This window comes from Hylobates moloch, unplaced genomic scaffold, assembly GCF_009828535.3.
Source record: "Hylobates moloch isolate HMO894 unplaced genomic scaffold, HMol_V3 SCAFFOLD_2, whole genome shotgun sequence".
Lineage (NCBI taxonomy): Eukaryota > Metazoa > Chordata > Mammalia > Primates > Hylobatidae > Hylobates > Hylobates moloch.
This window is the reverse complement of record NW_026652277.1, coordinates 29995158-30022611: the sequence shown is the minus strand read 5'-3', so window position 1 is coordinate 30022611 and position 27454 is coordinate 29995158. Positions and strand designations below refer to the sequence as shown.

The following is a 27454-nucleotide window of genomic DNA, read 5'->3' as shown; positions in this document are numbered from 1 at the left end:
ACCCCGTCTCTACTAAAAATACAAAAAAGCCGGACGTGGTGGCGGGCGCCTGTAGTCCCAGCTACTCAGAGAGGCTGAGGCAGGAGAATGGCGTGAACCCGGGAGGCGGAGCTTGCAGTGAGCCGAGATCGCGCCGTCTCAAAAAAAAAAAAAAAAAAAAAAAAAAAAAATGAGAATGCCTGACTATAAGTGGGTTAAACAAATAAGGGCTTTAAAAAATACCATTACAAGAAGGTCAGAGATAGATACATCTATATTTTACACGGAATCTTTCCCTTTTTAAATGTTAGCATGTAATTCAACTTTTTAAAACACAGTCTAGACCATGACCTGCTGGCCAAATATGACCTAAATCTTCAGGATGACAAGGCAGGGTGCGGGGGTATCCAGGTCCTACCTGCTCCTCTCCCAGGCTCACTGCTGCCCCCAACACCCCCAGCTCACCTGGTCGATGCTGTTCACAGCCACCACCCAGTGCCTGCACACGTTCAGTTCTGCCCACCTCCCTAGGTTTGTTCTGAAGGCTTCACACAGAGGCAATGATGATTGTAATAGCTCACATTTGGTGATAGTTATCATGTGCTATCAATAATCTATGCATTATCTCCTTTATACCTCACAATTAACCTATGAAGCAGATACTGTTATTATTCCCATGTTTAAAGAAACTAAGGCACAGAAAGACTCAGTAGCCTGTATCCAATGAAGAACAGCCTGCTACTGGTAGATCTGGGACTGAAACACAAGTCAGTCCGATTTCAATGCCCACACCTTTAACTGCTGTATCAATCAGGATGCTTTGGGTTGTAAAATCAGAACACCTGACTACAAGATTAAACAATTAAGCCTTTATTTTTTGCCACATTGTAATAAGACCAATGTTAGATGGTTGCAGGGTTAATTTAGCAGCTAAACATCTCTGACACCCCCTGTCAAAAATGCTTCTTTAAGATCACCAAAAAAAGGCTGCAGCAGCTCCAGGTGTCAGGGCCTCAAATAGTTTCTCAATTTTACCCAACAGCAGAGGGTTTTGCCTCAGGTCTATCTCTTATCAGGCATGGAAACCTTCCCCCAGAAACCCCACATTAGACATCAACTTATGATTCATTCTTGAAATGTGTCATGGGCCTAACCCTACATCAATCACTGGCAATGGAGACTACGCTTAGAATAACAAATTATGATTCAGTCTCTGAGGCTGGACACGGCCACCTCTATTAGCAGAGAGGAGGACTATCTGGCTGTGAGGTGGCCAGACAACAGTGTCTGCTCCAACTACTGGCAGTGGACCAGTAAATTTTACAAAACCAACAAAAAGTAACAGGAACAGAATCAGAACAAGATGGTTGTTCCCACCTAAATTATGAGGCAGGGATGAGTGCTAGTTCTCAAACAGAAATGTTCGTGAGCCAGAATGTCTCATTTCCTGAGAGTTGTAGGTAACTTAGGTGCTACTATAATCATGTGTACTTGATCACTGCATAGCATGATGTGGCACACAGGGGAGCTCAATAAATCTTGTTTAAAGACAGAGACCAACCTAAGGGGTTAAGCAAACTTTTCTTTCACGGCAAGATTCAGTAAACCGTGTCTACAGAAATAAGGAGAGATATTTATAAAACATGAAACAGTGATGCATTGCTCTTACCTTTGCTAAGCTCATTCACTGGCCCCATACAAGGACTTAAAGATGTCTTGGCAGGTTAGTTCACCCACAGCTTGTAGATCACAGGCTCAGAGCCCCAACTACATTAACCAGCTGATTTTGTGCTTTTCTTTCCTTATGTATTAATTACAATGAAGGTCTTTAAAGACTCATTTCTCAACTGAAATTTTTTCACTTGTTTTTTTACCATATACTTTCCAAAAAGCTTCCCTAAAGTATTGAACAAGATGGTGCCTTATCTAATGTTGCTCCCCTGTCGCCATCACATGAACCTTAAGGACTTATCACCAGCTGGAATTGCCTCGTTCGCTGGCTTAATGATCCATGAGAACTAGGACTTGTCTGCCTTTTTCATTGCCATACCCCAGTGACAAGGACAATGCCTGCCCAGAGTGGTCTGCAACACATGCTTGATAAATGAATGAATAAATCCTTAAGTTAAACAATGTCTAGGGGCAGAATGTAAACATGTCTTAAGACAACACCGGTTTTGCCAGTGATTTTAAGGTTTTGTATGCTACTCTGGTTCATGCCTCTGATAAAATCAATTAGAAAACAACAATTCTCCCATTCACTTGAAAATATTACTGTCTTTTCTGCATAACCCTTTTAATTGCATGCGCTTATTGAATTAATAAGATTGTATTCAGTCAAGGCAGACGCTGGGGATGTTTTCAAATGCTTTGAATTTCCCACACAGACAATGCCTACCTGCTTTTCTCCCTAAATCTTACCAAGCTGGGGAATAAGTTTCATATCTGAGAGCCAGAGGTAGCCCAAGAGAATATTCTTTCTATCTCAGGTCTTTGTCACTTTAGGAATGTTAGGAAAACATATCTTTATTTCTCCTGCACTCCAGTTCACCTTCATTCCAACAGAGAACAAAATCTTTCTATTTATTTTCCAAGTGACTTCTCATGGTGTGAAAATGTCTCACAATGAAAAGTGAAGTAAGGAAAAAAAGAGAGAATAAGAAGAGTTATCATGAATGTGAATGAGAAAATTATGATTTTTATTGTTCTCTCTGTTCCGAAAGGGGAAGATATAATCCTGAGAACTGACCTCTCTTCATCCCACTCTCTCTGGAATGTGCTTTGCAAGAGCATATGAGAGTAGGACCTGGTTCTGGTCTTTTTATCCTATTGTTCACACAACTAAGGATATGGTTTAGATATATGTCCCCATCCAAATGTCATGTTGAAACGTAATCTCCAATGTTGAAAGCGGGGCCTGGTGGAAGGTGTCTGGATCATAGGCATGGATCCCCTTGGTGATAAATGAGCTCTTGCTCTGAGTTCACAGGTGATCTGGTGGTTTAAAAGTGTGTGGCACTTCCCACCCACTCTCTTTTGCTTGCTCCTGCTTTCGCCATATGACATGCTTGTCCCTGCTTCGCCTTCTGCCCTGATTGTAAACTTTCTAAGGCTTCATCAGAAGCCAAACAGATGCCTGTTGCGATGCTTCCTGTACAACCTGCAGAACTGTGAGCCAATTAAACCTCTTTTCCTTATAAATTACCCAGTCTAAGGTACAGCAAGGCACGAATGGACAAAAACCACCACTAACAGAAAAACCCTATCAAAAACTCAAAGTCAAGCGTAAGTGCATCAGACTGTATTCCTGCATGGCAAGATAAATCTATGAAAACAGTAAAAATGACTGTGCTGCCACACATGAACTGTGGAAGAATATTTTGGCTATTATTATTCCTTAATAGGAAAAATATGTATATGGCACATTTCTTTTCTTTTAGAAGTTGTTGTCAGCATATATTTATGTCCTTTAATTTATTCTTCCCTTACAAATTATTCTTTTCTGGTATTATTTTCAGAAAGAATTTGCTGTAAGAACTTACTTACCATTTGCCTCTCTTCCCTTCATTTTTACTATTGCTTTCTGTACTAACTGGGTGATAATGAATGTGATGTTAAAAAGTACAATCACCATTTACTTAGCATTTTAATTTGTTCCAGACCCTATTTGTTAAGTCCTCACAACTACCTTTGAAGGTGAGGGATCATTAGCTCCATTTTACAGAGGTGGAAACTACAGTTCAAAAGTTGAATTGTTGCCCAAGGACACACAGTCAGAAGCTTCAGTACCTGGATTTGAATCTAGAGACTGTGGCTGGAAGCCTCACCCCCTCCAGGACACCAAGCTCAGTCCCAGGATGATGCTTCCATTACAGAGCATCACTATGTGCCAATCTGGGGCCCAGCCCTTGAGCTAAATTATTTTATTTATTCTTCAAAACAAACTTACAAGGTGGGTGTTACCACTCCCATTTAGCCACAAGAAAACTGAGCACAGGAAGTTAAATAACTTGTTTAAGGTTATAGAACTAGTAAGGGCAAACTACAAAGTAAACTCTGGCCCATCAGCTTGAAAGCCCCTCCTCAGGGCCCTGGCAGAACATGCACAGGTGTCAAGAAGAGCAGTCCTCCCTGCCTCGCAGCAATGCTTTGCTAAAACAGGATTTACAATAGTCATAAGAACATGATATAGTATTTATCAAGTAAGACTCTACGGAGTCCCAGCCCTAAGTCCCCTTACCCCCTTGATAAGGCTGTGTGTGTGTGTGTGTGTGTGTGTGTGTGTGTGTGTGTGTCTGTGTGTGTGTGTACATATAAAATGAGGATACTCTTAGATACCGAAGAAGACTGGATTGTCTGTAGTTACTTTTAGAGTCACTGAACATAATGCTTCTCATTTTTAAAACCAAAATCACTAATAATACCTTAGTTTTAAAGCCAAATACTCTTTGCTGGTCCATTCTATAACCAATTACATGACTGTTTCCAGAGAAAACCTTTCATATGTCTTAGTTTAGAGTCTTCAAACTCTCCCAGTTTACCAAGCAGAATAATAACGAGAACTAAATGGAAATTAGGGTCCAGCACAGTATTGGGCAAAGTTGAATATTTACAGAATGGTTACATAAGCCACAGATGAAATATCAAGTTGTCAATGTAATTTATGTAACTTTTATTTTTATATAATTTCACACGTACAGAAAAATACCCATATACCTCTACCCAAATAGCTACCACCAAGAAATCTGTTGTAACATTTCAATCGCCATTCCCTCTGAAATAATAACAAAGCACTTTATTTGAGTATTCAGTATTCCCCAAAGCTAACTGTGAAAGATCTACATCACCTCAAAACCTTCCATTTGGTTCCATAGATCCTGTCATGTCACATTCTTGTAACCAGCTGCAGGGCCATCTTGTTATAACTGGTTCATGTCCTGCTAAAGCTGAGAGGTGAAGGGCTAAAAACACAGTCCTGGCACAGATTTCAGGACACCCCGGCACAGGCTTGTTTGAGGACATTGCCTGGGTAAACAGCCTGCCCTGAAAATGTTCAGCGTACAGCTCTTCACAGAGCAATCGCTCAGACGCGTGGCAGCACGCAGACATGTCTCTCGGCTTCTCTCCTTGTCTCTGTTGCCTTCCTCTCCATTCGGTGCTTTAGAAATGCTTTATTCCCATTGTGCACTGAAAATACAACCTAGATTCCTTCAGTAAATATCTGTTAAGGAGGTCACATGAAAAGATTGCTCCAACTCATTCTTGCTGGTGGGCTCCCAAGGGTAAAATAATATAGTTCGTGTCTTCTCAGTCATGAGGAAACCATTGTCACTAAATCTCCCTAGGATGCTTCCTACATCCAACCAAACAAAGGGAGCGACAGCTGAGGTCTCCAGGTCAAAAACAAATACGTCACCTTGCTGAGAGATGGTGGCCTGAAAAAGAAAAAAAAAATGAATGAAGTGAAGGATGAGGGAAGAGTTATATAGTCTGTATACAGTTCCTGTAAACATTTATGTGGGCTTAATAAGGAGCCCATTTCCCACAACTTTGGTTCTACAACTGCTAAAGTGCAGTTTCAAACACATAACAATACATGGAAAATGACTATAGGCTATGGAACATTACCAAATTATAATCACAATCAAGGAAATACATCATCTCCAATCATTAAGGAGAATATTTCACAAGAAGCTCAAAGCTTTACATCTTTTACAGTTTTTCTCAGAGTATCATCAAGAGAGCAACATTTTTACACACAGCCTGGGTGGTTTTAATGACTTTCTAAGGATATATCTGGACCTAGCTACAGAGCCCAACTGTGGAGCTTACATTCGAGTCTTCTGAAAAGATCCAGCAATCTAGAAAGTCCACTGCCAGAAATTTACAGCAGCTCTACCATTAGAGCTTCTCTCTTTTATTGCATAGTTAAGTCACATTATTAGCATTTTTTTTTACATGTGTGAATTCCACAAAATAGCAGCAAAAAGAGAGAGTGCAATTTAAATCGTGTCGGCTCCATTCCTCTTAAGTAGCCGAATAGCATGTGCCCAGAGTGAGGATACGCTGCTCCCCAGAGTGGGAGGGTTTGCAAACCTCTCTTAGTGTGAGCACGGAGCTGAGTGCAACCTGGTTTCTTAATCTGTGCATTTGTCATGCAACATCTCAGTCTTACATTATATGTTATGTGTGAAATAAATAACTTCAAAGGGCCATTTTCACTATATATAATTTAGCCTTACATATTTGTGTAATATGTTATCATTCAGGGTTCTGAGTTATACACAAGGAAACCTATCTTGATAGAAGCAGAAAAGAAGCTTAATAAAGTGTATCAGGTAGCTCTTCAGGATCAGAGACTCAGGCTTGAATTTGGATGGCAAATTCCCAGATCACACCGCCCAGCTGTTCCAGTGAAGGTCCTAAAGCAGCCACGGGAACAAGGTTCATGCGGCTCATGCCAGCGTGCCCAGGAAGCTGCCAGGGTAGCATCAGCTTCTGCTGCTCCAAGACCAAGGCCGAAAGAGATGCTGGTGCCATGCTTATGCTGGTTATCTTCTTTGGGTTGGAAATCTCCTCTCTGTATGTCTGACTGCAGGGCCTAGGATTCAAGCTTGCACCCTGGCTTCAGGGAGATGGGGAGAACAAGTTTCTGACATCTCTCTTGAGAAAAGAAGCCAAATACTTAGTCTATATTAACCCTGAATTAAATGTTAACCAACATTCTTATTACTATCATTTTATCTCTTTAAGAAGGACAAGTATCACTGAAATCAAAATGAGGTAGAATAAAGAAAGAGCCCTGCTTTTCTCCCACCCCAATTACCCACCTCAAGGTAATGACGGCCCAACTCAGGAAAGAAAAAAAATTTTGTTTTCAAAATCATAAGTTTAGAGACTGCAAATTCATCCAGTACACAGTGTTTTTTTTTTCTTTTTTGGAAAAAAATACATGTAAGACTGTCATTTTCTTCTGTTCTCTATTAGTTGTTGCAGATAACTTGGATTTTATTATGTGATATAGAAAGAAGGTATGTTTTCAATTGGTAGGCCTCTTTCAAATAAAACACAAGAATTAGGTGTTTTTATATGATTATTTCTAAATTAAATGTAGAAAATCCCTTTCTATGAAGTAAAAGTGTAAAATAAATTTAAAATTTTCTAAAAACAGAGAATGTAACTTTCTAGAAAGATATTTCCTGAGTGTCCAGAAGATAACAAAATTAAAAACATATATACGTACATATATTTCCAACTGCTATGTGTAGGGGAGAAGGAAGGAAAGGTTTTCAACCTACTAGACAAATTCCAAATTCTCCAGCTGCACAATTTTTATAACAACACATCCTGATCATCCCATTTTTATATCTTGGCAATTATAAAAAGATTTGGTGATTGAGCTACTTTGAAGCAATAAATCAAAGAGACTAGAGTGAATATTAATAGACTCTACTTAAAATTAGACTGCGTCAGCTGGGCTCCAATGCTTCCCAGCTACAGGACCTCGAGCTCATCATTTAACCTCCTAAACTGGCTTCCAAACTTATGAAATGCAGATGATAATGCCTGGAGCTGTGGTGAAACTCAGAGACTATGCAGTGAAGCACCTAGAACACAGCCCGGAACCTAGTGGACACGCAGGCAGTGGTGATGACTCGAGCCTTCTCTCCCATCACTGCACCTGCCCACTAAGGAGGCGTGATGGGACAAACGAGTGGTGGTCAGCAGCAACTCTGACAAATCCTGGATTCGAAACAGAAATCATCTGGTGTTTGCTTTTAGTGGGAAGAGGCCAATCTTCCTCCAGGCCTCAGGTAAACTCAGCACCAAGGGGGACACATGCAAATCTCAGGATGCAAGGAGCTGGCCCAAGAGCAGGAGAACCCCAAAAGGCCACACTCCCCTGCCCTCGCCATGACCTGTGCTTACAGTGATCTGCACCTTGCACAGCCCCACGGCCTCCTTCAGTGAGGACAGGAAGTGGTAGTTGGTTGGGCTCAGGAGTTCGTGGTCAGCTGAAAGGTGAAAGGAAACGACACAGCTTTCCCGTGTGCAATTCCCACATCTCCTCAGCAATTCAGACACTGGCTCCTCATAAAGGCGGACAGCCTCTCCTGCTTTCATCACAAAATGTTCAGTCACACGAGAGCACATGGGCTCCAGGGAGCCCCACGTATGGACTCTCACCTGGGGAGAAATAAAACAGAATAAAAACAGGCATTCTTGGTTGCTATGTTTTTAAGGAACAATAGTAGTAATTGCTGAAAGTCAGGTTAGCAGAAATGGTTGAGAGACTATGAAACCTGAGTTTTAATCCCAGTCCTGCAAAATACTAGCTACGTGACTAAGTTAACTTCTCAGTCTTCATTTCTTCATATGTAGAATGACAATAATAGCAGTAATGTCACAGGCTGTTGTGAGAACTTAAAAAATAATCCACGGAAGGCACAGTACCTGGTGCGTTGTAATTTTTCTGTAAATGTGACCTATTTTCAGTGTTTTTAGTGTCCTCCAAACTATAGCCACCTAAGACTTTGAGTTTCTAGCCTCTCTTTTTACTTAAATTTGTTTTTTAAAACAAATTTGCTTTCCACATGCCCATTCTGAATAGTTTTACTGATTTTCACTATAACATGCCATTTTAACCATTTCTTTTTATAAAGTTTGGACTATTTCCAGCCTCTCATAATTATAAATAACCTTGCATTTAAGGGGCACTTTACAGCATATGTGATTTGCTTTCATCTAGTTATTTTATTTGCTACTCATAGAAATCCTGTAAGAAGAGAGACTGGTATCATTTTACTGAGGAAGAAATTGAATCAACAAGATGTGAAGAGTTTTGCTTATGGTCACATCATAAATGGCAGGGTTGTAGCCTGAATATATGTATTCTGACTCTAAATTAATTTCTCTTTTATTTTCCCAAAAGAATGTAAGCAAACAACTAAAGAAATCATCTAAAAGTCTCCTTCGATCTTAGAAAACCATCTAAGTAACTTACAGTGAGTGTCATCGAATAATCCGAGTGAAGATCTGACACACCATAGATATAGAACGTGTTTTCATTCTCAAAGCCTACTGGCAACAGTGGAGCAAAGAAATTCTGAGCAAAGTAATGAAGCATTTTCCACTTTCCTCCGTACTCTGAAAATAATCAAGAGTGTCAGGAGACGGCAAGGTCAAGTAGTCAGAGAGGCGTTGTCCAATGGCCCAGCTGTGTGTGGCTCATCGGGGTTCTAAGGGAGTGAGCATGTGAGGGAGAGTCAACAGTGGAAGGTACCCATGTTTGTGAAGCACTCTGAGCACTCTGGACATTATGTCGTGTCACCCTCACAACATCTGGGCAGGCATTAACGAACCAGGGCAGGCATTAACGAACCATGCTGTTAGGCAATTTCATCATTGTGTGATCATAGAGTGTACTTAAACAAACCAAGATGGTATAGCCTACTACACACCTAGACTATATGGTATAGCCTGTTGCTCCAGGCTACTAACCTGTACAGCATATTGCTGTGCTGAATACTGTAGGTAATTCTAATCATAGAAATGGGACAGTGAAAATACAGTATTATAATCTTATGGGACCACCATCATATATGAACTGTGTTGTTGACTGAAATGTTATACGGTGCATGACTGTATATAATAACTTACAGATTCTTGGTAGCTATTGATTGCTTTAATGTATAACCACTTCGGGTAATAAGGGATAACAAATACCTCCCTTACCGCACTCACTATAAGCAGTGGATTTATTGAGCCAATCAACATGGGGCTGTGAGGCCCCCGGAGCAGAAGCAGATATAGAAAACTTGTCACAGCTTCTCCCAGATAACCTTTTTGTCTAATAAGTACAAGGAGCTGGCGATCCTCCTCAGGCAGGCAGGATCCTGCCAGGGTTTAGAAAATAGCCAAGCTCTGGTACTTGGGTTTTCCTACTGTCATATTATTAAATATATATAATTTTCTTCTACAGTTAGATATGGTTTGGCTGTGTCCCTACCCAAATCTCATCTTGAATTGTAGCTCCCACAATTCCCATGTGTTGTAGGAGGGACCTGGTAGGAGGTAACTGAACCGTGGGGGCAGGTCTTTCCTATGCTGTTTTTGTGATAGTGAATAAGTCTCACAAGATCTGATGGTTTTATAAAGAAGGAGTTTCCCTGCACAAGTCCTCTCTTACCCACTGCCATGTAAGAAGTCCCTTTGCTCTTCCTTCATCTTCTGCCATGATAGTGAGGTCTTCCCGGCCATGTAGAACTGTGAGTCCATTAAACCTCTTTTTCTTTACAAATTACCAGTCTCAGGCATGTCTTTATCAGCAGCATGAGAAGAGACTAATACAGGTTCCTAGCTCACAGCTACCATAGCCCTTGTTACAGACTCTTGTTATAATGTTGAGATGCTTTAGGACTCAAAAGCAGGCCTCAGAAAACAGAATCTATCTCTCTGATCTCCTTCCCTCCTTTCACCAGCCCCAGGCAGGACTCTAATCTGATTGTGGGTCATAAGACACTCATTCAGAAGGTGTCCTGCCTCATACCCTGGAGGAGGAAATGCTTCACAGAGAAGCCAAGAAGCTGAATGGACAGGCCTTGCTGTGTTTCCCTGCTCAGTCTAATGGTATTAGATCATACCCACTTTGTCCAATCACATTTCTACATGGTTATCAACCATGGCTATCCAATGAAGTCTCCCTATAACGCCCAAGAGGACAGAGTTCAAAGAACTTCCACATAGCTGACCACGTGAAGGCTGACAGAAAGATGAACAAGTACTCATCCATAAGCCTGGAGGGTGGCACACCCCAGCCTCACAGGGATAAAGTTCCTGCACTCAGGACCCTTCCAGACTTCACCCCATATATCTCTTCATACGGCTGTTTATTTGTGTCTTTTTAAACATCCTTTGTAAGACACCAGTCAGAATGTTTCCTTGAGTTCTGTGAGCCATTCCAGCAAATTAAACCCAAAGAGGGGGTCATGGGAACCCCAGCTTGAAGCTGGTCAGTCAGAAGTTCTAGAGGCCCAGACTTGCGACTGCTGTCTAAAGGGGGAAGGCAGCTTTGTGGAACTGAGTTCTCAACCTATGGAATCTGATGCAATCTGCAGGTAGATAGTGTCAGACTTAAATTGGAGGGCACTCGCATGGTGTCCACTGCAGAAGTGATTGCTTGCTTGGTATGTGGGGGAAGTTTCCCATATATTTGGTCACAGAAGTCTTCTGTGTGGATTGTTGTTGTGGAGTGAGGGAATTAACAAAGCACTTTTAGGCCAGGTGTGGTGGCTCACGCCTGTAATCCCAACACTTTGGGAAGCTGAGGAGGGTAGACTGCTTCAGACCAGGTGCTCAAGACCAGCCTGGGCAACATGGCAAAACCCTGTCTCCAGAAAAAAAATACAAAAATGAGCCAGGCATGGTGGTGTGCAGCTATAGACCCAGGTACTCAGGAAGTTGAGGTGGGAGGAAGGCTTGGGCCTGTGGGGTGGAGGCTACAGTGAGCCATGATTGCACCACTGCTCTCCAGCCTGAGCAACAGAGTGAGACCATCTCAACAAAAAAACAAAACAAAACAAAAAAGCACTTCGAGTTTGAGTGTTTTTTTTCCCCACAGACCTACTCTTCCTGAGGAACTCAGGAATAATCTACATGGAATCACTTAAAGGAATATTTACAAAAATTGGGCTCTCCCATTTCTTAAATCGAACTCAGTTTCAGAAGTCCACAACCTCATCCACAGACAGAAAGCAGGATCAGTATCCAAGAGTCTCTGAACAGTATCTCTTTGTCTACCTTTCCAGCATCCCAGAAGGATTTTCCCCCCAATTCTACCCCTGATTCTCATTCAATGCTGTCTTATCTGGTTGGTGCTGATAAAAGAGTTTGGTCAGAGAAACTTGATTAGAAATCCAATTCTCTGTAAGAGTCATCCATCTGGCACTAATGAAAACATGCTTGGAATGAATTTCTTTTGATCTGCATTCACAGCCAGTTTAAGAGCCTCACCCCTGCACTCCAGCGTGGGTGACAGAACAAGACTGTCTCAAAAAAAAACAAAAAGAACCTAACCCAACCTTTCTACTTGGTGGCCTTGCCTCATTTTTCACCCCAAACTACTCTTTACATTATTAACTGAACTTTGTTTCAAGTCACCTCTAGTGAAGGGCAAAGACTCACTATTATTCCTTAATTTTTTTTAATGTACCAGAATAGATGGGATAATTCAAACTGCAGGTTCTATGCCAGTCATCTCACCTGTTGCTAGTTGAACTGTTTCAACTGGTCACCTTTCCCATTTGGGATTCTGCCTCTGCTAGCTTTTCCTCAAGAGCTAAATAGGGTATAATAAAGATGGCCTTAAGAGACATCTTCATTATGTCCTTAAAGGACATCTTTATTTGTCCTTAAAGGTGAATCAGAGAACGGGAAACTTTAACATATAACCGGGCCAAACTTCTACCTGATTGAATTCTCCAACACAGAAGAAGGGATGCTTAAGTTCATGCTTCTTTAGCCCCGGAATGTCCTCTTAAACAAATTGAAAATTCTGTGCAGTAATAACAAGACACATGGCTGAGACTTTTGTATAGGAATCTATCCCATGTTTAGCCTGCTGTTGCAACTTTGCACAGCACAGAACTCATAATTAGGTTGACCCTAAGGCTCATGGAAAGGCTACTAAGGTGAGTTGGGTGGCTGTAGTTCCTAGGTGGGCTTTTTAAAGAATGACCTCTTTTGGTCATAGTTCTGCCTGGGCTAATCTGACCCCTCCAGCTCTGTGCTTTCTCAGTCCCACAGTGTTGCTTTCTCTCACTCACACAAAGAACGCTGAAACACTTACCAAGAGAAGCCCAGGAAGGAGCTTGCCAGATGTCATTCAACTGCCAATAAAGTGCCCCCATCGTGTGCCCTTGCTGATCCACTATCTCGCTGCGACTGCGGCGGTAGAATTCAGTTTCTGTTTTGACACACTGGGCCTGCATCACCTGATTCAGGAAAACATTCACACACAGGTGTTATTGTTTGATGTAGACTGCCTAGATCTGAGAAAAATACAGGGTTTAGTTTTGTTTTGGGGTTTTTTTTGGAGCAATTTGGATAAATGAGGGAATTTAATTAGTATTAGGAATACATTATACTAGATCTGTAACTAGCCCCTTAGCATGAGAGAAGCTGTTGTCTATAACAGTGGGTTTGTCTGGTAGACTTGGTGTTTCATTATGGTGACAACGGAAATAGGATGGTGTAAAAGGTTCTCTGCTAATGACAGTGTAGGCCATAAAGAAAAACAAAGACTGCTATTCCAGAGCAAATGCTATATATAGTCCAAAACTGGATTTTTTCATCGATAAATTTTGCTAATACCTTCATAGCTATTTTTTAAGAAAAACTTTTACTAGAAAAAATTCTATAAGAAAAATAACATTGTTATTATGAGTCTGATATTATCCAATCCCTAATTATTTTTTCTAGTCAAACAATTGTTTTGATGTCATGATTTTTGGTAATGTAAGATTTCTCATGAATGCAATTCCTTCGTTGTAGCAGAACAGATGGTAAATTGCAGCAATGAGACAAATGAATTTAGTTCTTGTTTAAGAGACACTAAAGAACTTCACACAGGATCCTTGATTACTGACACCATCATGGAAAAATCAGTCTCTTTTATCGCTGCTGTTACCGGCACATATGAATCACATGCTCTTAGCCTGGAGTTGTGCTGAGGAGGGGCTCATGAATGGGCCACTGAGGAGAACCCAAAGATGGTCAGAGCAGTAAGGATTTCAGAGAACAAGAAGGCCTTAGAGTAGGGCTGGGGTTTTCACAGAGGAAGAAAAAGAATGGTGCATACGGCCACCAAAAGACTAGGCCGAGACACTTTCCCATAAAAGCAAAAAAGCTCAGATAAAGGTAGAACCTTTAGATAGAGGAAGGCTGACTAGTGAGGAAGTCATAGATGAGGTTATGACTTACACGAGTCACAGCCATCAAATTCCAGAACGGGGCCGGGCGCGGTGGCTCATGCTTGTAATCCCAGCACTTTGGGAGGCCGAGGCGGGAGGATCACGAGGTCAGGTGATCGAGACCATGGTGAAACCCCGTCTCTACTAAAAATACAAAAAATTAGCCGGGCGTGGTGGCGGGCGCCTGTGGTCCCAGCTACTCGGAGAGGCTGAGGCAGGAGAATGGCGTGAACCCGGGAGGCGGAGCTTGCAGTGAGCCGAGATTGCGCCACTGCACTCCAGCCTGGGCGACAGAGCGAGACTCCGTCTCAAAAAAAAAAAAAAAATTCCAGAACGGAAGCAAGAAGAAATTGTGGTCAGGCAATAAATATTTAATAAGAACCTGCAGGATATGTTACCTACTGAGAATGGTGGCACCCCTCCCAGAAAAAAATGATACAGCCCACCATATGGAGCTTATCAGCTTGTGTAGAAGACAGTCCTTCATCAAAGAATCACAGAAAGACATGTAATCATTAAACAGTACCAATGCTAAGTAGAAGAGGTATGCAATGTTACGAGCTCATATGGTGTGGCAATTGGGCAGAGCTGTAGAGTGAGGATTGGCCTAAAAGAAGAGGAATGGGAAAAAGACAGAGGGCAGAACCTTCCAGAGAGGACAATATGCCATTGGAGGAGGATGCCAGGTCAGCTAAGAACTGAAGGAAGGCCAAGAAGGCCTGAGCACAGGAAGCCGGGAGCAATGGAAGAGAAGCTGGTGAGAATTGCAGGGGCCAGATCTTCGAAGGCCACATGTTGAAGGTGTTGGTGTGCATCCTAAAGGCAAATGGAGGTCACGAAGGGCTTTTAAACTAAAGGGTGATGTGAGCAGATTTACATTTCCAAAAGATGACTGAGACTACTGAAGGAGGAAGGGATTGCAAGGGGGCTAGAGTGGATTTAGGTAGACCATTTAGGCAAGAGATGGTTTTAGCTATGAGCAGACAAAGCAATGTCTTCTCATTCAGGAACCAGACTACTAGTACCACAGCAACAGTAGCTGGAAAAAGTGTTCTAAAGCAAGAATCTCACAAAGCAAGCAGCATTGGTGCCACCTCAAAATGACCATGGCCCCTATAAACATTTGAGTTTTCAGTCTCTAAACTATATCAATTTTCAGCATTATCTGCAAGATATATTTATTTCTATATATCCATTCTAACATTAATCTCCTCACTATAATTTATTTTTTCCTGGTTTAATAGGTAAAACTTATTAGTCCCTTAGAATTTTCAAAATTTGAAAAAATTTTAAATGCAAGTAGGATTCCTAACTCTCGCTAGCAATGAAAAGAGCACAAAGTGGATCTATCTAGTAGCCTCTCTTACAGGAAATTAGCATGAAAGAGCATAACCAAGACTCTTGTGTGCTCCAGGCTCTGGCACAGTGCAGTACACTCCACACACAGATGGTACCATGCTAATAACATGGACCTGAATCTATCCAAACCAGTGGGTACCAGTCAAAGCTAATGAAAGACACCTTTATTCATAAAAATGCAGAAGGCTATTGCCCACTAAACTTCTTAAAGGGGTGTTGTACAATCCTAGTTCCCTGGAAAATCTCTAGAACTTCCCCTTCCCCTTTAAAAACTGTACCTATATTTACACATCCATGCATCCTTTCTTAAAAAGGGCAATCTTTACACATAAGAGGGATAAATGCTTAGTCATTTTCTAGGTTACTCAGTCCACTGTTAGCAGACAAATGTATTTTAGTTTTAAAAATATGCCTATTTGGCTGGGTGCGATAGCTCACGCCTGTAATCCCAGCACTTTGGGAGGCCGGGGTGGGTGAATCACGAGGTCAGGAGATGGAGACCATCCTGGCTAACACGGTGAAACTCCGTATCTACTAAAAATACAAAAAATTAACCGGATGTGGTGGCACGTGCCTGTAGTCCCAGCTACTCAGGAGGCTGAGGCAGGAAAATGGCTTGAACTCGGGAGGCAGAGGTTGCGGTGAGCCGAGATCAAGCCACTGCACTCCAGCCTGGGCAACAGAGCGAGACTCTGTCTCAAAAAAAAAAAAAAAAAGAAAAGAAAAAAAAAGAAAAAAATGCCTATTCTCAGCAGCTTGCTTGATTACCCTTATGAAATGAGTCTCCTATGAGAGACAGATGATATGGTGAAAAGAAATTGGATCAAGATACAAAGACCTAAGTTCCAATTCCAGCACTGCCACTGGTGGTTGCTAGCTGTCTTCCAAAACCAATATCCCTTTCCTCCAGAGTGACGGAGTTGTAGCTGGACTACATTTTCCAGAAACACACCCCAACCCCTGGGACTTTCAGTATCCATGTAACTAAGTTCCCTCAATATCTATATACTTTATTTACTAAAATTATCCCGACACTAAGAATCTTCCAGTAAAGCTGTTTTTAAAACCAAGATATAACTCACATACCATAAAATTCATCATTTTAGAGGTTATAATTCATTGGTTTTTAGCACAGTCATAAGGTTGCACAACTCTTTCCACTATCTAATTCCAGAATATTTTCATCACCCCAAAAAGAAACACCATACTGGGAAGCAGTCACTCCCCATTCTCCCCTCTCTCCAGCTTCTGGAAACCACTTAATCTACTTCCTCTGTTCTGGGATTTGCCTATTCTGGACATTTCACATAAATGGAATGATAAAATATGTGGCTTTTGTGACTGGCTTCCTTTTTATTTCTGAATAATATTTTATTGTATGGATATGCTACATTTTGCTTGTCTATTCATCAGCTGAAAAATTAGGTTATTTCCACTTTTTGGCTACTATGAACAATGCTGCTATAATCTGTGAACAGGTTTTTGCGTGAACATATGCTTTCAATTTTCTTGAGTATATATATCTAAGAGTAAAATTGCTCGGTCATATGGCAAACTCTATGTCTAACTTTTTAAGGAATTAACAAACTGTTTACCACAGCAGCTGAACTATTTTACATTCCCACCAGCAACATATGAGGGTTTCAATTTCTCCACATCCTTGCCAATACTCATTATTTTCCTTTTTTAAAAAATTGTAGGTACTGTACTGGATATAACTGGTATCTCACTATGGTTTTGATTTGCATTTCTCTAATAATGGATGATGTTGAGCATCTTTCTATGTGTTTACTGGTCATTTTCTTTAAAGAAGTGTGTATTCAAAGCCTTTACCAATTTTTCAATTGGGTTGTCTTTTTCACTATTGAGTTCTAAGAGTTCTTTACATATTCTGGATGCTAGATCCCTATCAGACATATGGTTTGTAAATTTTTTCTTTCATTCTGGGGACTATCCTTTCATTTTCTCGATAGTGTCTTTTGCCATACAAAAGGTTTTTTTGTTTTCTGTTTTTGATGACGTACGATTTGCCTATTTTTTCTTTGGTTAATTTCTTTGATGGCAAATTTAAGAAACTGTTGCCTAACCAAAAGCCATAAAATTTATACCTATGTTTCCTTCTAAGAGTTTTATAGTTTTAGCTATTACATATAGATCTTTGATCCATTTTGAGTTAATTTTTGTATACGGTATGAGGTAGTGGTCTGAATTTATTCTTCTGCATGTGGATATCCAATTGTTCCAGCACCACTTGTTGAAAACATGATTCTTCCTCCCATTTTATTCTTTTTAGCATTTGGAATGTAAATTAGTACAGCCATTATGCAAAACAGTATAGAGGCTCCCCAAGCTATTAAAAATAGAACTACTATATGATCCAGCAATCCCACTACTGTGTATCTACCCAAAGGAAATGAAATCAGTATGTTGAGGAGATATCTGCACTCCCATGTTCATTACAGTGTTATTTACAATCGCCAAGATATGAAATCAACAGATGAGTAGATAAAGAAAATGTGATACATATACACAATAGAGTACGATCCAGCCTTAAAAATAAAGGAAATCCTGTCAATTGTGACAACATGGAAGAAACTGGAGGACATTATGTTAAGTGAAATAAGTCAGGCACAGAAAACAAATACTACATGATCTCACATATACGTGGAATTGAAAAAAGTTAAACTCATAGAAGCAGAGAGTAGAATGGTGGTTACCAAGGGCTGGATGGGGGAAAGAGGAAGTACCAAGGAGATGCTGGTCAACGAATACAAAATTTCAACTAGGAGAAATAAGTTCAAGAGATCTATTGTACAACATGGTAGCTATAATTAATAATGTATTGTATATTTGAAAATTGCTAACGGTAGATTTTAAGTGTTCTCACTACAAAAAAGATAAGTATGTGAAAGCAATGCATATGTTTAATAGCTCGAATTAGCCATTCCATAATGTACACATATACCAAAACATCATGTTGTATACCACAAATATATATTTTTAATTTATCAATTAAAATAAAGAAATATTAATTTTTTTAAAAAAAGAAAATCAGTTGACCATAAATGTATATTCGTTTCTGGATTCTCAATTTTACTGAATCAATCTATCATATATACCTTGTCTTTTGTCATTACCACACTGTCCTGATTACTATAGCTTTGAAGTAAGTTTTAAAATCTTTTTTTCAACAGTATAAGATTTGTCAAATGCTTTTTCTTCATCTATTGAGACGATCATGTGTATTTTTTCTTTCTTTACTAATATGGTTTATTACACTGATTAACTTTCATATGTCGAATCAATCTTGCATTCCTGGGATATTTCCCACATAGTTACGATATATAATCCTTTGTATATGCTGCTGGATTTGGATTGACAGCATTTTATTGAGGATTTTTTTCTGTCTACATTCACAAATGATATGAGTCTGTAGGTTGCTTTTCATGAGATATATTTGTCTGGTTTTGGTATCAAGATAATGTTGGCTTCACAGAATGAGTTAAGTGTTTCCTCCTCTTATTACTAACTTTTTTAGAGAGTTAATGAGGGGTTTCTTTTAATTCTTCTTTAAACATTCTTAGAATTCACTAGTGAAGCCATCTGGTCCTGGATTTTTCTTTTTAGGGGAAGGTTTTTTGTTTTGTTTTGTTTTTGTTTTTTAACTAACTCAATCTCCTTAGTTGTTATAGGGCTATTAAGATTTTCTATTTCTTCTCGATTCAGTTTTCATGGGTTGTTTCTCTAGGAATTCATTCATTTCATCTAAATTATCTGATTTGTTGCCATATAATTGTGTATATATTCTCTTATCACCTTATTTATTTCGGTAAGGTGAGTAGTAATATTTCCTCTTTCATTCCTTATTTAGTAATTCAAGTGTCCTCTCTTTTTTCTGGGCCAGTCTAGCTAAAGGTTTGTCAATTTTATCGATCTATTCAAAGAACTAACTTTTGGCTTCATTGGTTTTCTCCAGCATTCTAATGAGGTCTTTATTTAATGTGCCAAATTTCTGATGCCCACTTTACTTAATTGCTGAAAATTACTGTTAACAATTTAACCAAACACCATTATCGCAACTGTGAAGGGATAGAATATTACAGTTTAAAAAGCAGAAACCCTACTCCAATCATTGCCCTGAGTCCTTAGGCAAAATATTTAACTTTTCTGAGACTCTGTTTCCTCATGTGTAAAATGGAAAGAGTGATATGGGTGTCTGGAGATAATGTGAGAATTAAATGATAAGATTTACAAAGCAGTTCATGACCCAGGACCAGGCATTTAGTAGATACCCAAAGAATGCTAAATATTTGCTTGATTATTAAATTACATGATGCCTATACAAACTCCTAATATATAATACACAATGTTAGTGGTCACGCTTTCATTCCCCTCCTTTGCCCACCCTACTCTCATCTTAAAAGCTCAGTATGGCCTGGATCCTCCATCATGTCTCAGTGCTACTTACCAAACAAATAACCATTCCAGGGCAGCAGGTATCATCAAAACCTGGGCCTACAGCATCACCTACCTTTTGTCCTAGTTCTTATGATCAAGTTACTCACAGCATGGGAAGATAAAATGGGCCCCTAAAGAAAATGAGTTTCTCAAGGACATCCCCAAGCCATCATTAGATATTCAACAGACACACGAAGAATAAACAAAAGCACTAGAGAAGGCTGTAAGCTAAGGCCTTGGTAATTAATGTCCTTGGCCTGGCCTGCTCTCTCAGTGGCCAATAAGAGGCCACGCTGGTAGAGTAAGACACTCAAAAGTTAGTTTAGATGTGTTCATTTAGATAGCTGGTCCTCAAACTAGAGAGTGAGATCTGTGTAACACAGCTAAAGAGGATGTGCTCATGTATATGGGCTATTGGGAATACAATATAACAGGGCAAGGGGGAGAGTAAAAGGTGAGGCAAGATTATCTTGGAATACTAGGAGAACTAAAGAGGCAGGAGCCCAGAGGGATATCTTTTTGGCTATAAGACAAAGAGAAGATAGGGAAGGATCCAAATGTGAAGAAATTTACTGGACAGTTTTCTCAGCTAAGACTTTGCTGACAGTTGCAAATATTCCTTAATTAATAAACCGTCTAAAAAGTGGCACATAGGCAAGCACTCTGTTCTTCAGAACAGTATGACAGACAACGAGAAAAAGAACAGGGGTTGGAGTAGGAACATAGAAAATGGAACAGAGAAGGGTTTTATTTCTAATACACAGATTAAAGAGGACTGTTCTAAAGTCAAAGTAACAAGGAAAAATCCTAAAACCCTAACATTTTCTGTTTGTATTTCAGTCAAGAAAATCTGACACTAAAAACAAAACAAAATAATCATAACCCTGATTTCTTTCATCACAGATCGCATCTAGTATGTTGGAAAGTGCCAAGGTAGACACTAACAAGCCACACGAGGACAAGTCCAATTCTGAGCCAAAGCCTGAGAGGACACTAGTGCTAAATTCTCAGACAAAACCATCACCAACAAAAACTGGCAACAAATAACTCCACTTGCATGCCCAGTTCCTAACTATGGACCTTGAATGCTGATAAGTTCAGAAAAGAAAAATTATTTCTATCAGTTCTTGGAATATAATTTTGAGGAAAAGAATAAAGTTAGAGTAATAAATAGCTGGAAGGAGGAAATCCAGCATAAAAAACAATAGCAGAAAAGTCTCTTATACACACACACACACAAATAATAATCAGCCTATTTTATATATCAGAACACTTTAACAAAGTATTATCTGTGGAAAACTTAAAAGATAAAGTGCAACACTTATCAAGGGACAGATACCAACATTGCCTTTAACCTTGTGTTCTGGTAAGTTCATGAATTACATATAACCCTGGCAAAACTTTCCTAACATATAAGATTATGATTGAAACATTAAAATTCTCCTAATCATTTCATCACCTTCTAAAAAAGATTATTCTTTCAGCTTACAGTTTTCTGCTTTAGTTTCTATCATGGGGATTGTGTTTTCATACAGGAGAAAACTGATGAAGGTGTGAGCATGAGTTTGGATTAGAATTCATACATTTTTAGATACTGATAGGAAAATTTAACTGTGATTATGTTTTTAAAAATTTCCTGTCTACTTCAGATCAACTTTATTATTGGGATTAGGCTTTTACCTCCTCTCTAAGAACTTTAAACAAGTATAGCAAAACTAGCAGGTAAATAAACAGTGACTTTAATGGAGTCTTAAGTGTGGTCACAGGTTCATGAACTAAAATAGGCGAATGAAAAAAGTAAAATGAAAACATTATCCAAAATTCAGTTTGGCAGTTTCTTAAAAAAAAAACATAAATTTGTTATATAGCTCAGCAATTCCATTCGTACATTTCTACCCTTTGAAAAGGAAATCTACATCCATATGAAGATTTGTATATGAGTATTCCTAACAGCATTATTCATAATAGCCAAAAGTTGGAATACAATATAACGAATGTCCATCAACAGATGAACCTGACGAATGGATAAGCAAAATGTGTATAACCATACAACTGAATAGTATTTGGCAAGAAAAAGGACATGAACTACATGCTATAACATAGATGATCTTCAAAAACTTTATGCTAGGTCAAAGAAGCCAGATGCAAAAGATGACGTATTGCATAATTCCATTTATATAAAACATTGAGAAAAGTAAAATCTATAGAGACAGAAAATAGATTTATGTTGTCCTGCAGCTGGAGGTGAGAAAGGGAAGTGACTGTAAACAGGTACAAGGGATCTTTTTAGAATGACAGAAATATTCTAAAATTGGACCATAGTGATGGTTGCACCACTCTATAAATATCACTTAACTGTACTCTTAAGATGGGTGAATTTTATGATATGTCCATCATACCCTGATAGAACTGTTTTTAAAATCCAGCAAGGTGCATGCCATAACATTCACAAATCTTTCGATACATGCATACATCTATGTGACTACCACTCAGGTCAAGATAGAAAACAGAAGGTTCTCTTGTACACCTTCCTAATCATTGCTCACACCCTCCTCCACAAGAGTAGTTAATACTACTTTGCTCTCTATCATCTTGATTTTTTTTTTTTTCTAATCTGTACTTTTTTCTATAATATACTTAAATTTCAATATAAAAGAAATCAATACAGTTATGTATCCTTTTATGTCTGGTTTCTTTTACTCAGTGCAATACCTGTGAGACTCATCCAAGCTGATGCTGATTATCAGTAGTTTATTCTTTTTTTATTGCTGTGGAGTATTCCACTGTATGAATATACTACAATTTGTTTATAAATTCTCCTGTTAAAGGACATTTAGGTTGTTTCTACTTTGGGGCTATTGTGAATAATGCTGCTATGAACATTATTTGAGATATCCATTGGTGGACATATTAACTATTAACTCATTTTTCTTAGGTGCATAGCTAGGAGCAGAAATGCTGATTCAAAAGGGAAGCAAACATTTAGCTTAGGTAGAAACTGCTATAAAATTTTCCAAAGTGGTTAAACAAATTTAAACTCCTACTAACAATGCCTAAATTTCCAGCTGTCTCACTTCCTCACCAGCAGTTGTTATTTTGTTATTGTCAATCTTTTTAATTTTAGCCATTCTGCTGGATGTGTAGGGGTATCCTGGTATGGCTTTAATTTGCATGTTCTTGATTTAAAACAAGATTGGGCAAATTTTCATATATTTATTGACCCTTTGGATATCTTCTTTGGTGAAGTACCTGTTCAAGATTTTTGTCCATTTTCAAATAGATTGTCTGGTTTTTTCTTATTGCTTTATAGAAAGCAATAAGAATTGCTTTATTCTGGACACAAATCTTTTTATCAAATATATGAATTAAAACTATTGGTCCCCAATTTGTGGCTTGCCTTTTCTCTCTCTTAATGGTGTTTTTTATACTTAATGGTGTCCATAGTTTCAATGGAGTATAATTTATCAACACTTTCTTTTCTAGTTGGTGCTTTTTATGTTCTATATAAAAACTCTTAACCTATCCCAAAATCATGAAGCTATTCCACGTTTTCTTGAAGCTTTATTGTAGTACCTTTCACATTTGAGTCTTCAGTCAATCAAATGAAGTTTCTAAAATTTATTATTACTTTTTAGAGATGGGTTTCTTGATATTTTGCCCAGGCTGGTCTCAAACTCCTAGGCTCAATCAATCCTCCCACCTCAGCCTCCCAAGTAGTTGGGACTACAGGTGTGTGCCACCATGCTCAACAATCAAATTAATTTGTATATGGAGTCAAGTTCATTTCTTTTCCCATAAAGGTATCCACGTGATTCAGCACTGTTTATTGATAAAACAGTTGTTCTCATACTGAATTGTGGTGGCATCACAGCCACAAATCAGGTGTCCATATTATACAGCAATCTGTTTCTGGACTCTATTGTGTTCCATTGTTCTGTTTTATCCTTGGGAAATGGCACTGTCTTAATTGCTAAACCTTTAGAGTAATCTTGAAGTCGAGAATATTTTCATACACAATTTATTTCAGAATTTTGTGAGCTGTTTTTGTAAGAGAGGCAAATGCCAAAAATGAACTATTTCATGTCCTATGTGTCATCATATATGTTCTTTGAAGAAAATAAATTCCTTAACCAGTAGAATGAAAACCTGAATATTTTTCACCATATATGGCCTACAAAATCTACATAATCTCTTACATTAATTGCAGGAACCTGTTCAACTCTAGAATGAAAACGACTTACCTGAGTAAGGTAGATGGTATTTTTAAATGTGCGTAATGGATCTGTGCTTTGGGGGAGTTTGAAATGAAGTCCAGCCTGATAAAGCATTTGTTTGTTACCACCTTCGTGATGTTGTCGATGAAGTGAGAACTTGCTATTGAAAGACCAGTCCTCCGTAGACGAGACCTTTCAAATAAAGAATAAGAATTAGAAATCTGAAAGTTGGCAGTAAAACTACTTTTCTATAAGTTCCTGACAAACCTGGAAAGTATTCTACACACTAGAAAAGACCTCGGGGTTTGTTCTGTGGCTCCAGTTTCATAAATGTTTTGCTATCCTACTTGTTGTCAGTGAAGGACTAGCCTTGTGGAAAGGGGAATCACAAAACCAGGGTTTGGTACATATGTCCTCCCTTCCTCCAACTAAGAAAGTTATATTTTGGTGTTTCTCTTAAGACTTTGTTTTATCAAAACATATTCCTGGTTTTTGAAACATTCACTATATGTATTTTTAAATATCATTTTATCTACTTAGGTAAATATTTTATCTAGTATTCGTTTGTCAAAACTTAATAGAATGCACTCGACACTGTTAAAACTGTCACAATTCTTAAATAGGAATAAAACACCTATTACACTATAATAGGAATATTATGAGAGTAAATGCTTTAGCACTTACTCACACTGCTCATTTGTTTCTCAGTGATTACTAAATGAAACTGATATACATATGTTTAATTTTTATATAGTTGAAGACACAAACCAAATAATGTTACTTCTCTCCCCTAAAAAAATCATTTTTTATTTTTTAAGCCAGGCCCAAATTATAGGATCTTTGTTTTATCCCTTTTATCCCAATTTACAGAATCTTTCTTTTATCATCAGCTCAAATTAAAAAACAAAGTAAAAAAACTCACATATGTTGGAGTATACCTTCTACAAAAAAAAAGAAAAAAGCAATAATTCTGGCTTCTAGGCCTATAATTTAATGCACTGTTAGCATTTAAGAAAGAAGACAATCGCTGGCTACATCTGAAAATATCCGGAGTTTTAATTTAAGTTACACAGACTTTGAAAAAACATACTCTGCCCCTCCACCCAAAAACCTGAAAATTAAAAAAGCTTAATCCCTGTTCATAAAGTATGACTTCTCATTCCCAGTAATCAAGCAACACATGGGCCCATTACCTTAAAAGGAAAAGGTTATTCTTCAGGAACTGATTCATACCCAAATATAAGAAATGTACACTAGCCATATTAAATTTGGAAGTTTTTCCTAATTATAGATGTTTTTCCAAAATGCCACCACCAGAATTAAAGAATGCTAACTACTCCTATTATGTATTTAAAAGAGAGATTCACATTTACAATCATCTCATAAATATTTTAGATGCACATCCTTTATCAATAGTCTTCTTCCTATGCTTCCTCCTCTTAATTTATTTTATTTATGTTTATTATTTTTAATTGACACAATAAGTGTACACATTTATGGGGTACCATGTTATAATTTGATACATGTATACAATGTATAAGGATCAAATCAGGGTAATAAGCAAATTCATCACCTCAAACATTCATCATTTCTTTGTGTTGGGAACATTCAAAATTATCTCTTCTAGCTATTTGAAAATATACAATAAATTATTATTAACTATAGTTACCCCAAAGTGCTATAGAACACTAGAACTTATTCTTCCCATCTAGCTATACATACTTTTGTATCAATTAACCAACCTCTATTGCCCCTCCCCCACAACCCTTCCACCCTCTAGTAATCACTATTCCACTCTACTTCTTCGAGCTCAACTTTTTTAGCTTTCACATCGGAGTGTCCTTCCTCCTTTTCAAAGTCTGAAATATACCTTTGGGCCATGCAGCCTTCTTATTTGTAATAATTTGAATCTATCCCATAATCAGTAAACCTGATCTTTAGTTATATGGGAGGCTTTCTACCTTCTTATAACTATGGTTTGAAAATCTTTCAAATTTCAGCTATAATAATATTACCAGAAAGAACTGGAAAGGGCCAGGCAATGTTCTAATTACTTTAAGAATATTAACTTTTTTAAAAAAAGAATATTAACTTATTTAATACTCATAAAAACCCGACCGGATGCAGTGTTTCACACCTGTAATCCCAGCACTTTGAGAGGCTAAGGTGGGAGGATCGCTTGAGCCCAGGAGTTCAAGACCAGCCTGGACAACATAGTGAGACCCCATCTCTACAAAAATAAAAATAAAAAATTAGCCTGGTGTGGTGGCACATGCCTGTATTCCCAGCTACTTGGGAGGCTAAAGTGGGATGATTGCTTGAGCCCACGAGTTTGAGGCTGCAGTGAGCTGTGATCACGCCACTGCACTCCAGCCTGGGCGACACAGCTAGACCCTCTCTCAAAACAAAAAACAAAACAAACTCTATGAGTAGGTACTATTATCACCCCATTTTACAGATGTGAAAACTAGGCACAGAAAGGTTAAATAACTTGTTCAGTATCCAAATCCAATGCAGTCTAGCTCCAGACTCTAGTTCATTAAACCCAGAAGGATCTGAAGAAAATCAAACTGTCATACAAATCATATGGTTAAAATGGACTATATTAAAGGTAATAATAGTTTACATTTCATGGGCTCTCACTGTGTCAGGTAGAGTGCTGAGTGCTTCAACGTATTAGTTAACTTAATCTTTACTCATGAACACATGCACATATGCATATCTACATGCACACACACACACACACACACACACGGTATTTACTACCATTAACCCCAATTTACAGATGAGGAAACTGAAATTCAGAAAGATTAAATAACCTGTCCAAGATGATACAGATAATGAGTGGCAGCTGTCATATTCAATCCAGTTCTGTTTATTCCAAAGCCCAAACTTTTAATCACTGTGCAATATTGATAATCACATGTTAAAATTATATTTTATGAAAAATCAATGTATCCCAAATTAAAGAGATATGTTTTAATCAAGTTGTTGAATACATGAAAGAGCTTCTAAATAAAGGAGCCAAAGTTTTATTTAGTTGTTCTTTTGGTTTCTTTTATTTTCCCAATCACCTATTCGAATTCTCAACTAAGCAGTGTAGCTTAAAAAAAGATGAGTAAATCAAGAGATAACAAATGATTCATAATGAGCAGCACTTATCCTCAACTTTTTCTATTTTAAAATGTAGTGTTTATCTCTGAACATCATCACGCATTTCACAAAAATATGGGATAAAAATAATTCCATTATGAGAAGGATGCCAGTAGAAATTATTATAGATTTAAGGAAAAGGTATAGCAATTTCTAACACTAATCTTTCTAAAGTGTGGTGAAAAGAAAATCTATCGGTTCTGGAGACAGAGAGTAAGTTTGAACCCAGCTACTTATTGTTGAGAATGGGAAGGAAGGAATGAAGGAAGCAAGAATGTTTACTGAATTATTGCTTGTGTACCAGGTACTCACTCTTTTATT

The 27454-nt window shown here is 38.4% G+C and overlaps 1 protein-coding gene across 4 annotated transcripts in view; it reads right to left on the bottom strand.

The window, feature by feature from the left end:
* Positions 1 to 3899: 3899 nt before the first annotated feature.
* MANBA (mannosidase beta) overlaps positions 3900 to 27454 on the bottom strand; it is a 114915-nt gene continuing 91360 nt past the window's right edge. For 3 of the 4 annotated variants that reach the window (XM_058432597.1, XM_032177102.2, XM_058432599.1), the window contains 5 exons: positions 24008 to 24172; positions 12827 to 12971; positions 8984 to 9126; positions 7909 to 8166; positions 4653 to 5414 (listed from right to left, as the gene is read on the bottom strand). In XM_058432597.1, the coding sequence (XP_058288580.1) occupies positions 5190 to 5414; positions 7909 to 8166; positions 8984 to 9126; positions 12827 to 12971; positions 24008 to 24172 (936 nt within the window). In that variant the 3' untranslated portion in view covers positions 4653 to 5189. Of the gene's footprint in view, positions 5415 to 7908; positions 8167 to 8983; positions 9127 to 12826; positions 12972 to 24007; positions 24173 to 27454 lie in introns of all 4 variants that reach the window. The other variant, XM_032177020.2, reaches the window with a different exon arrangement.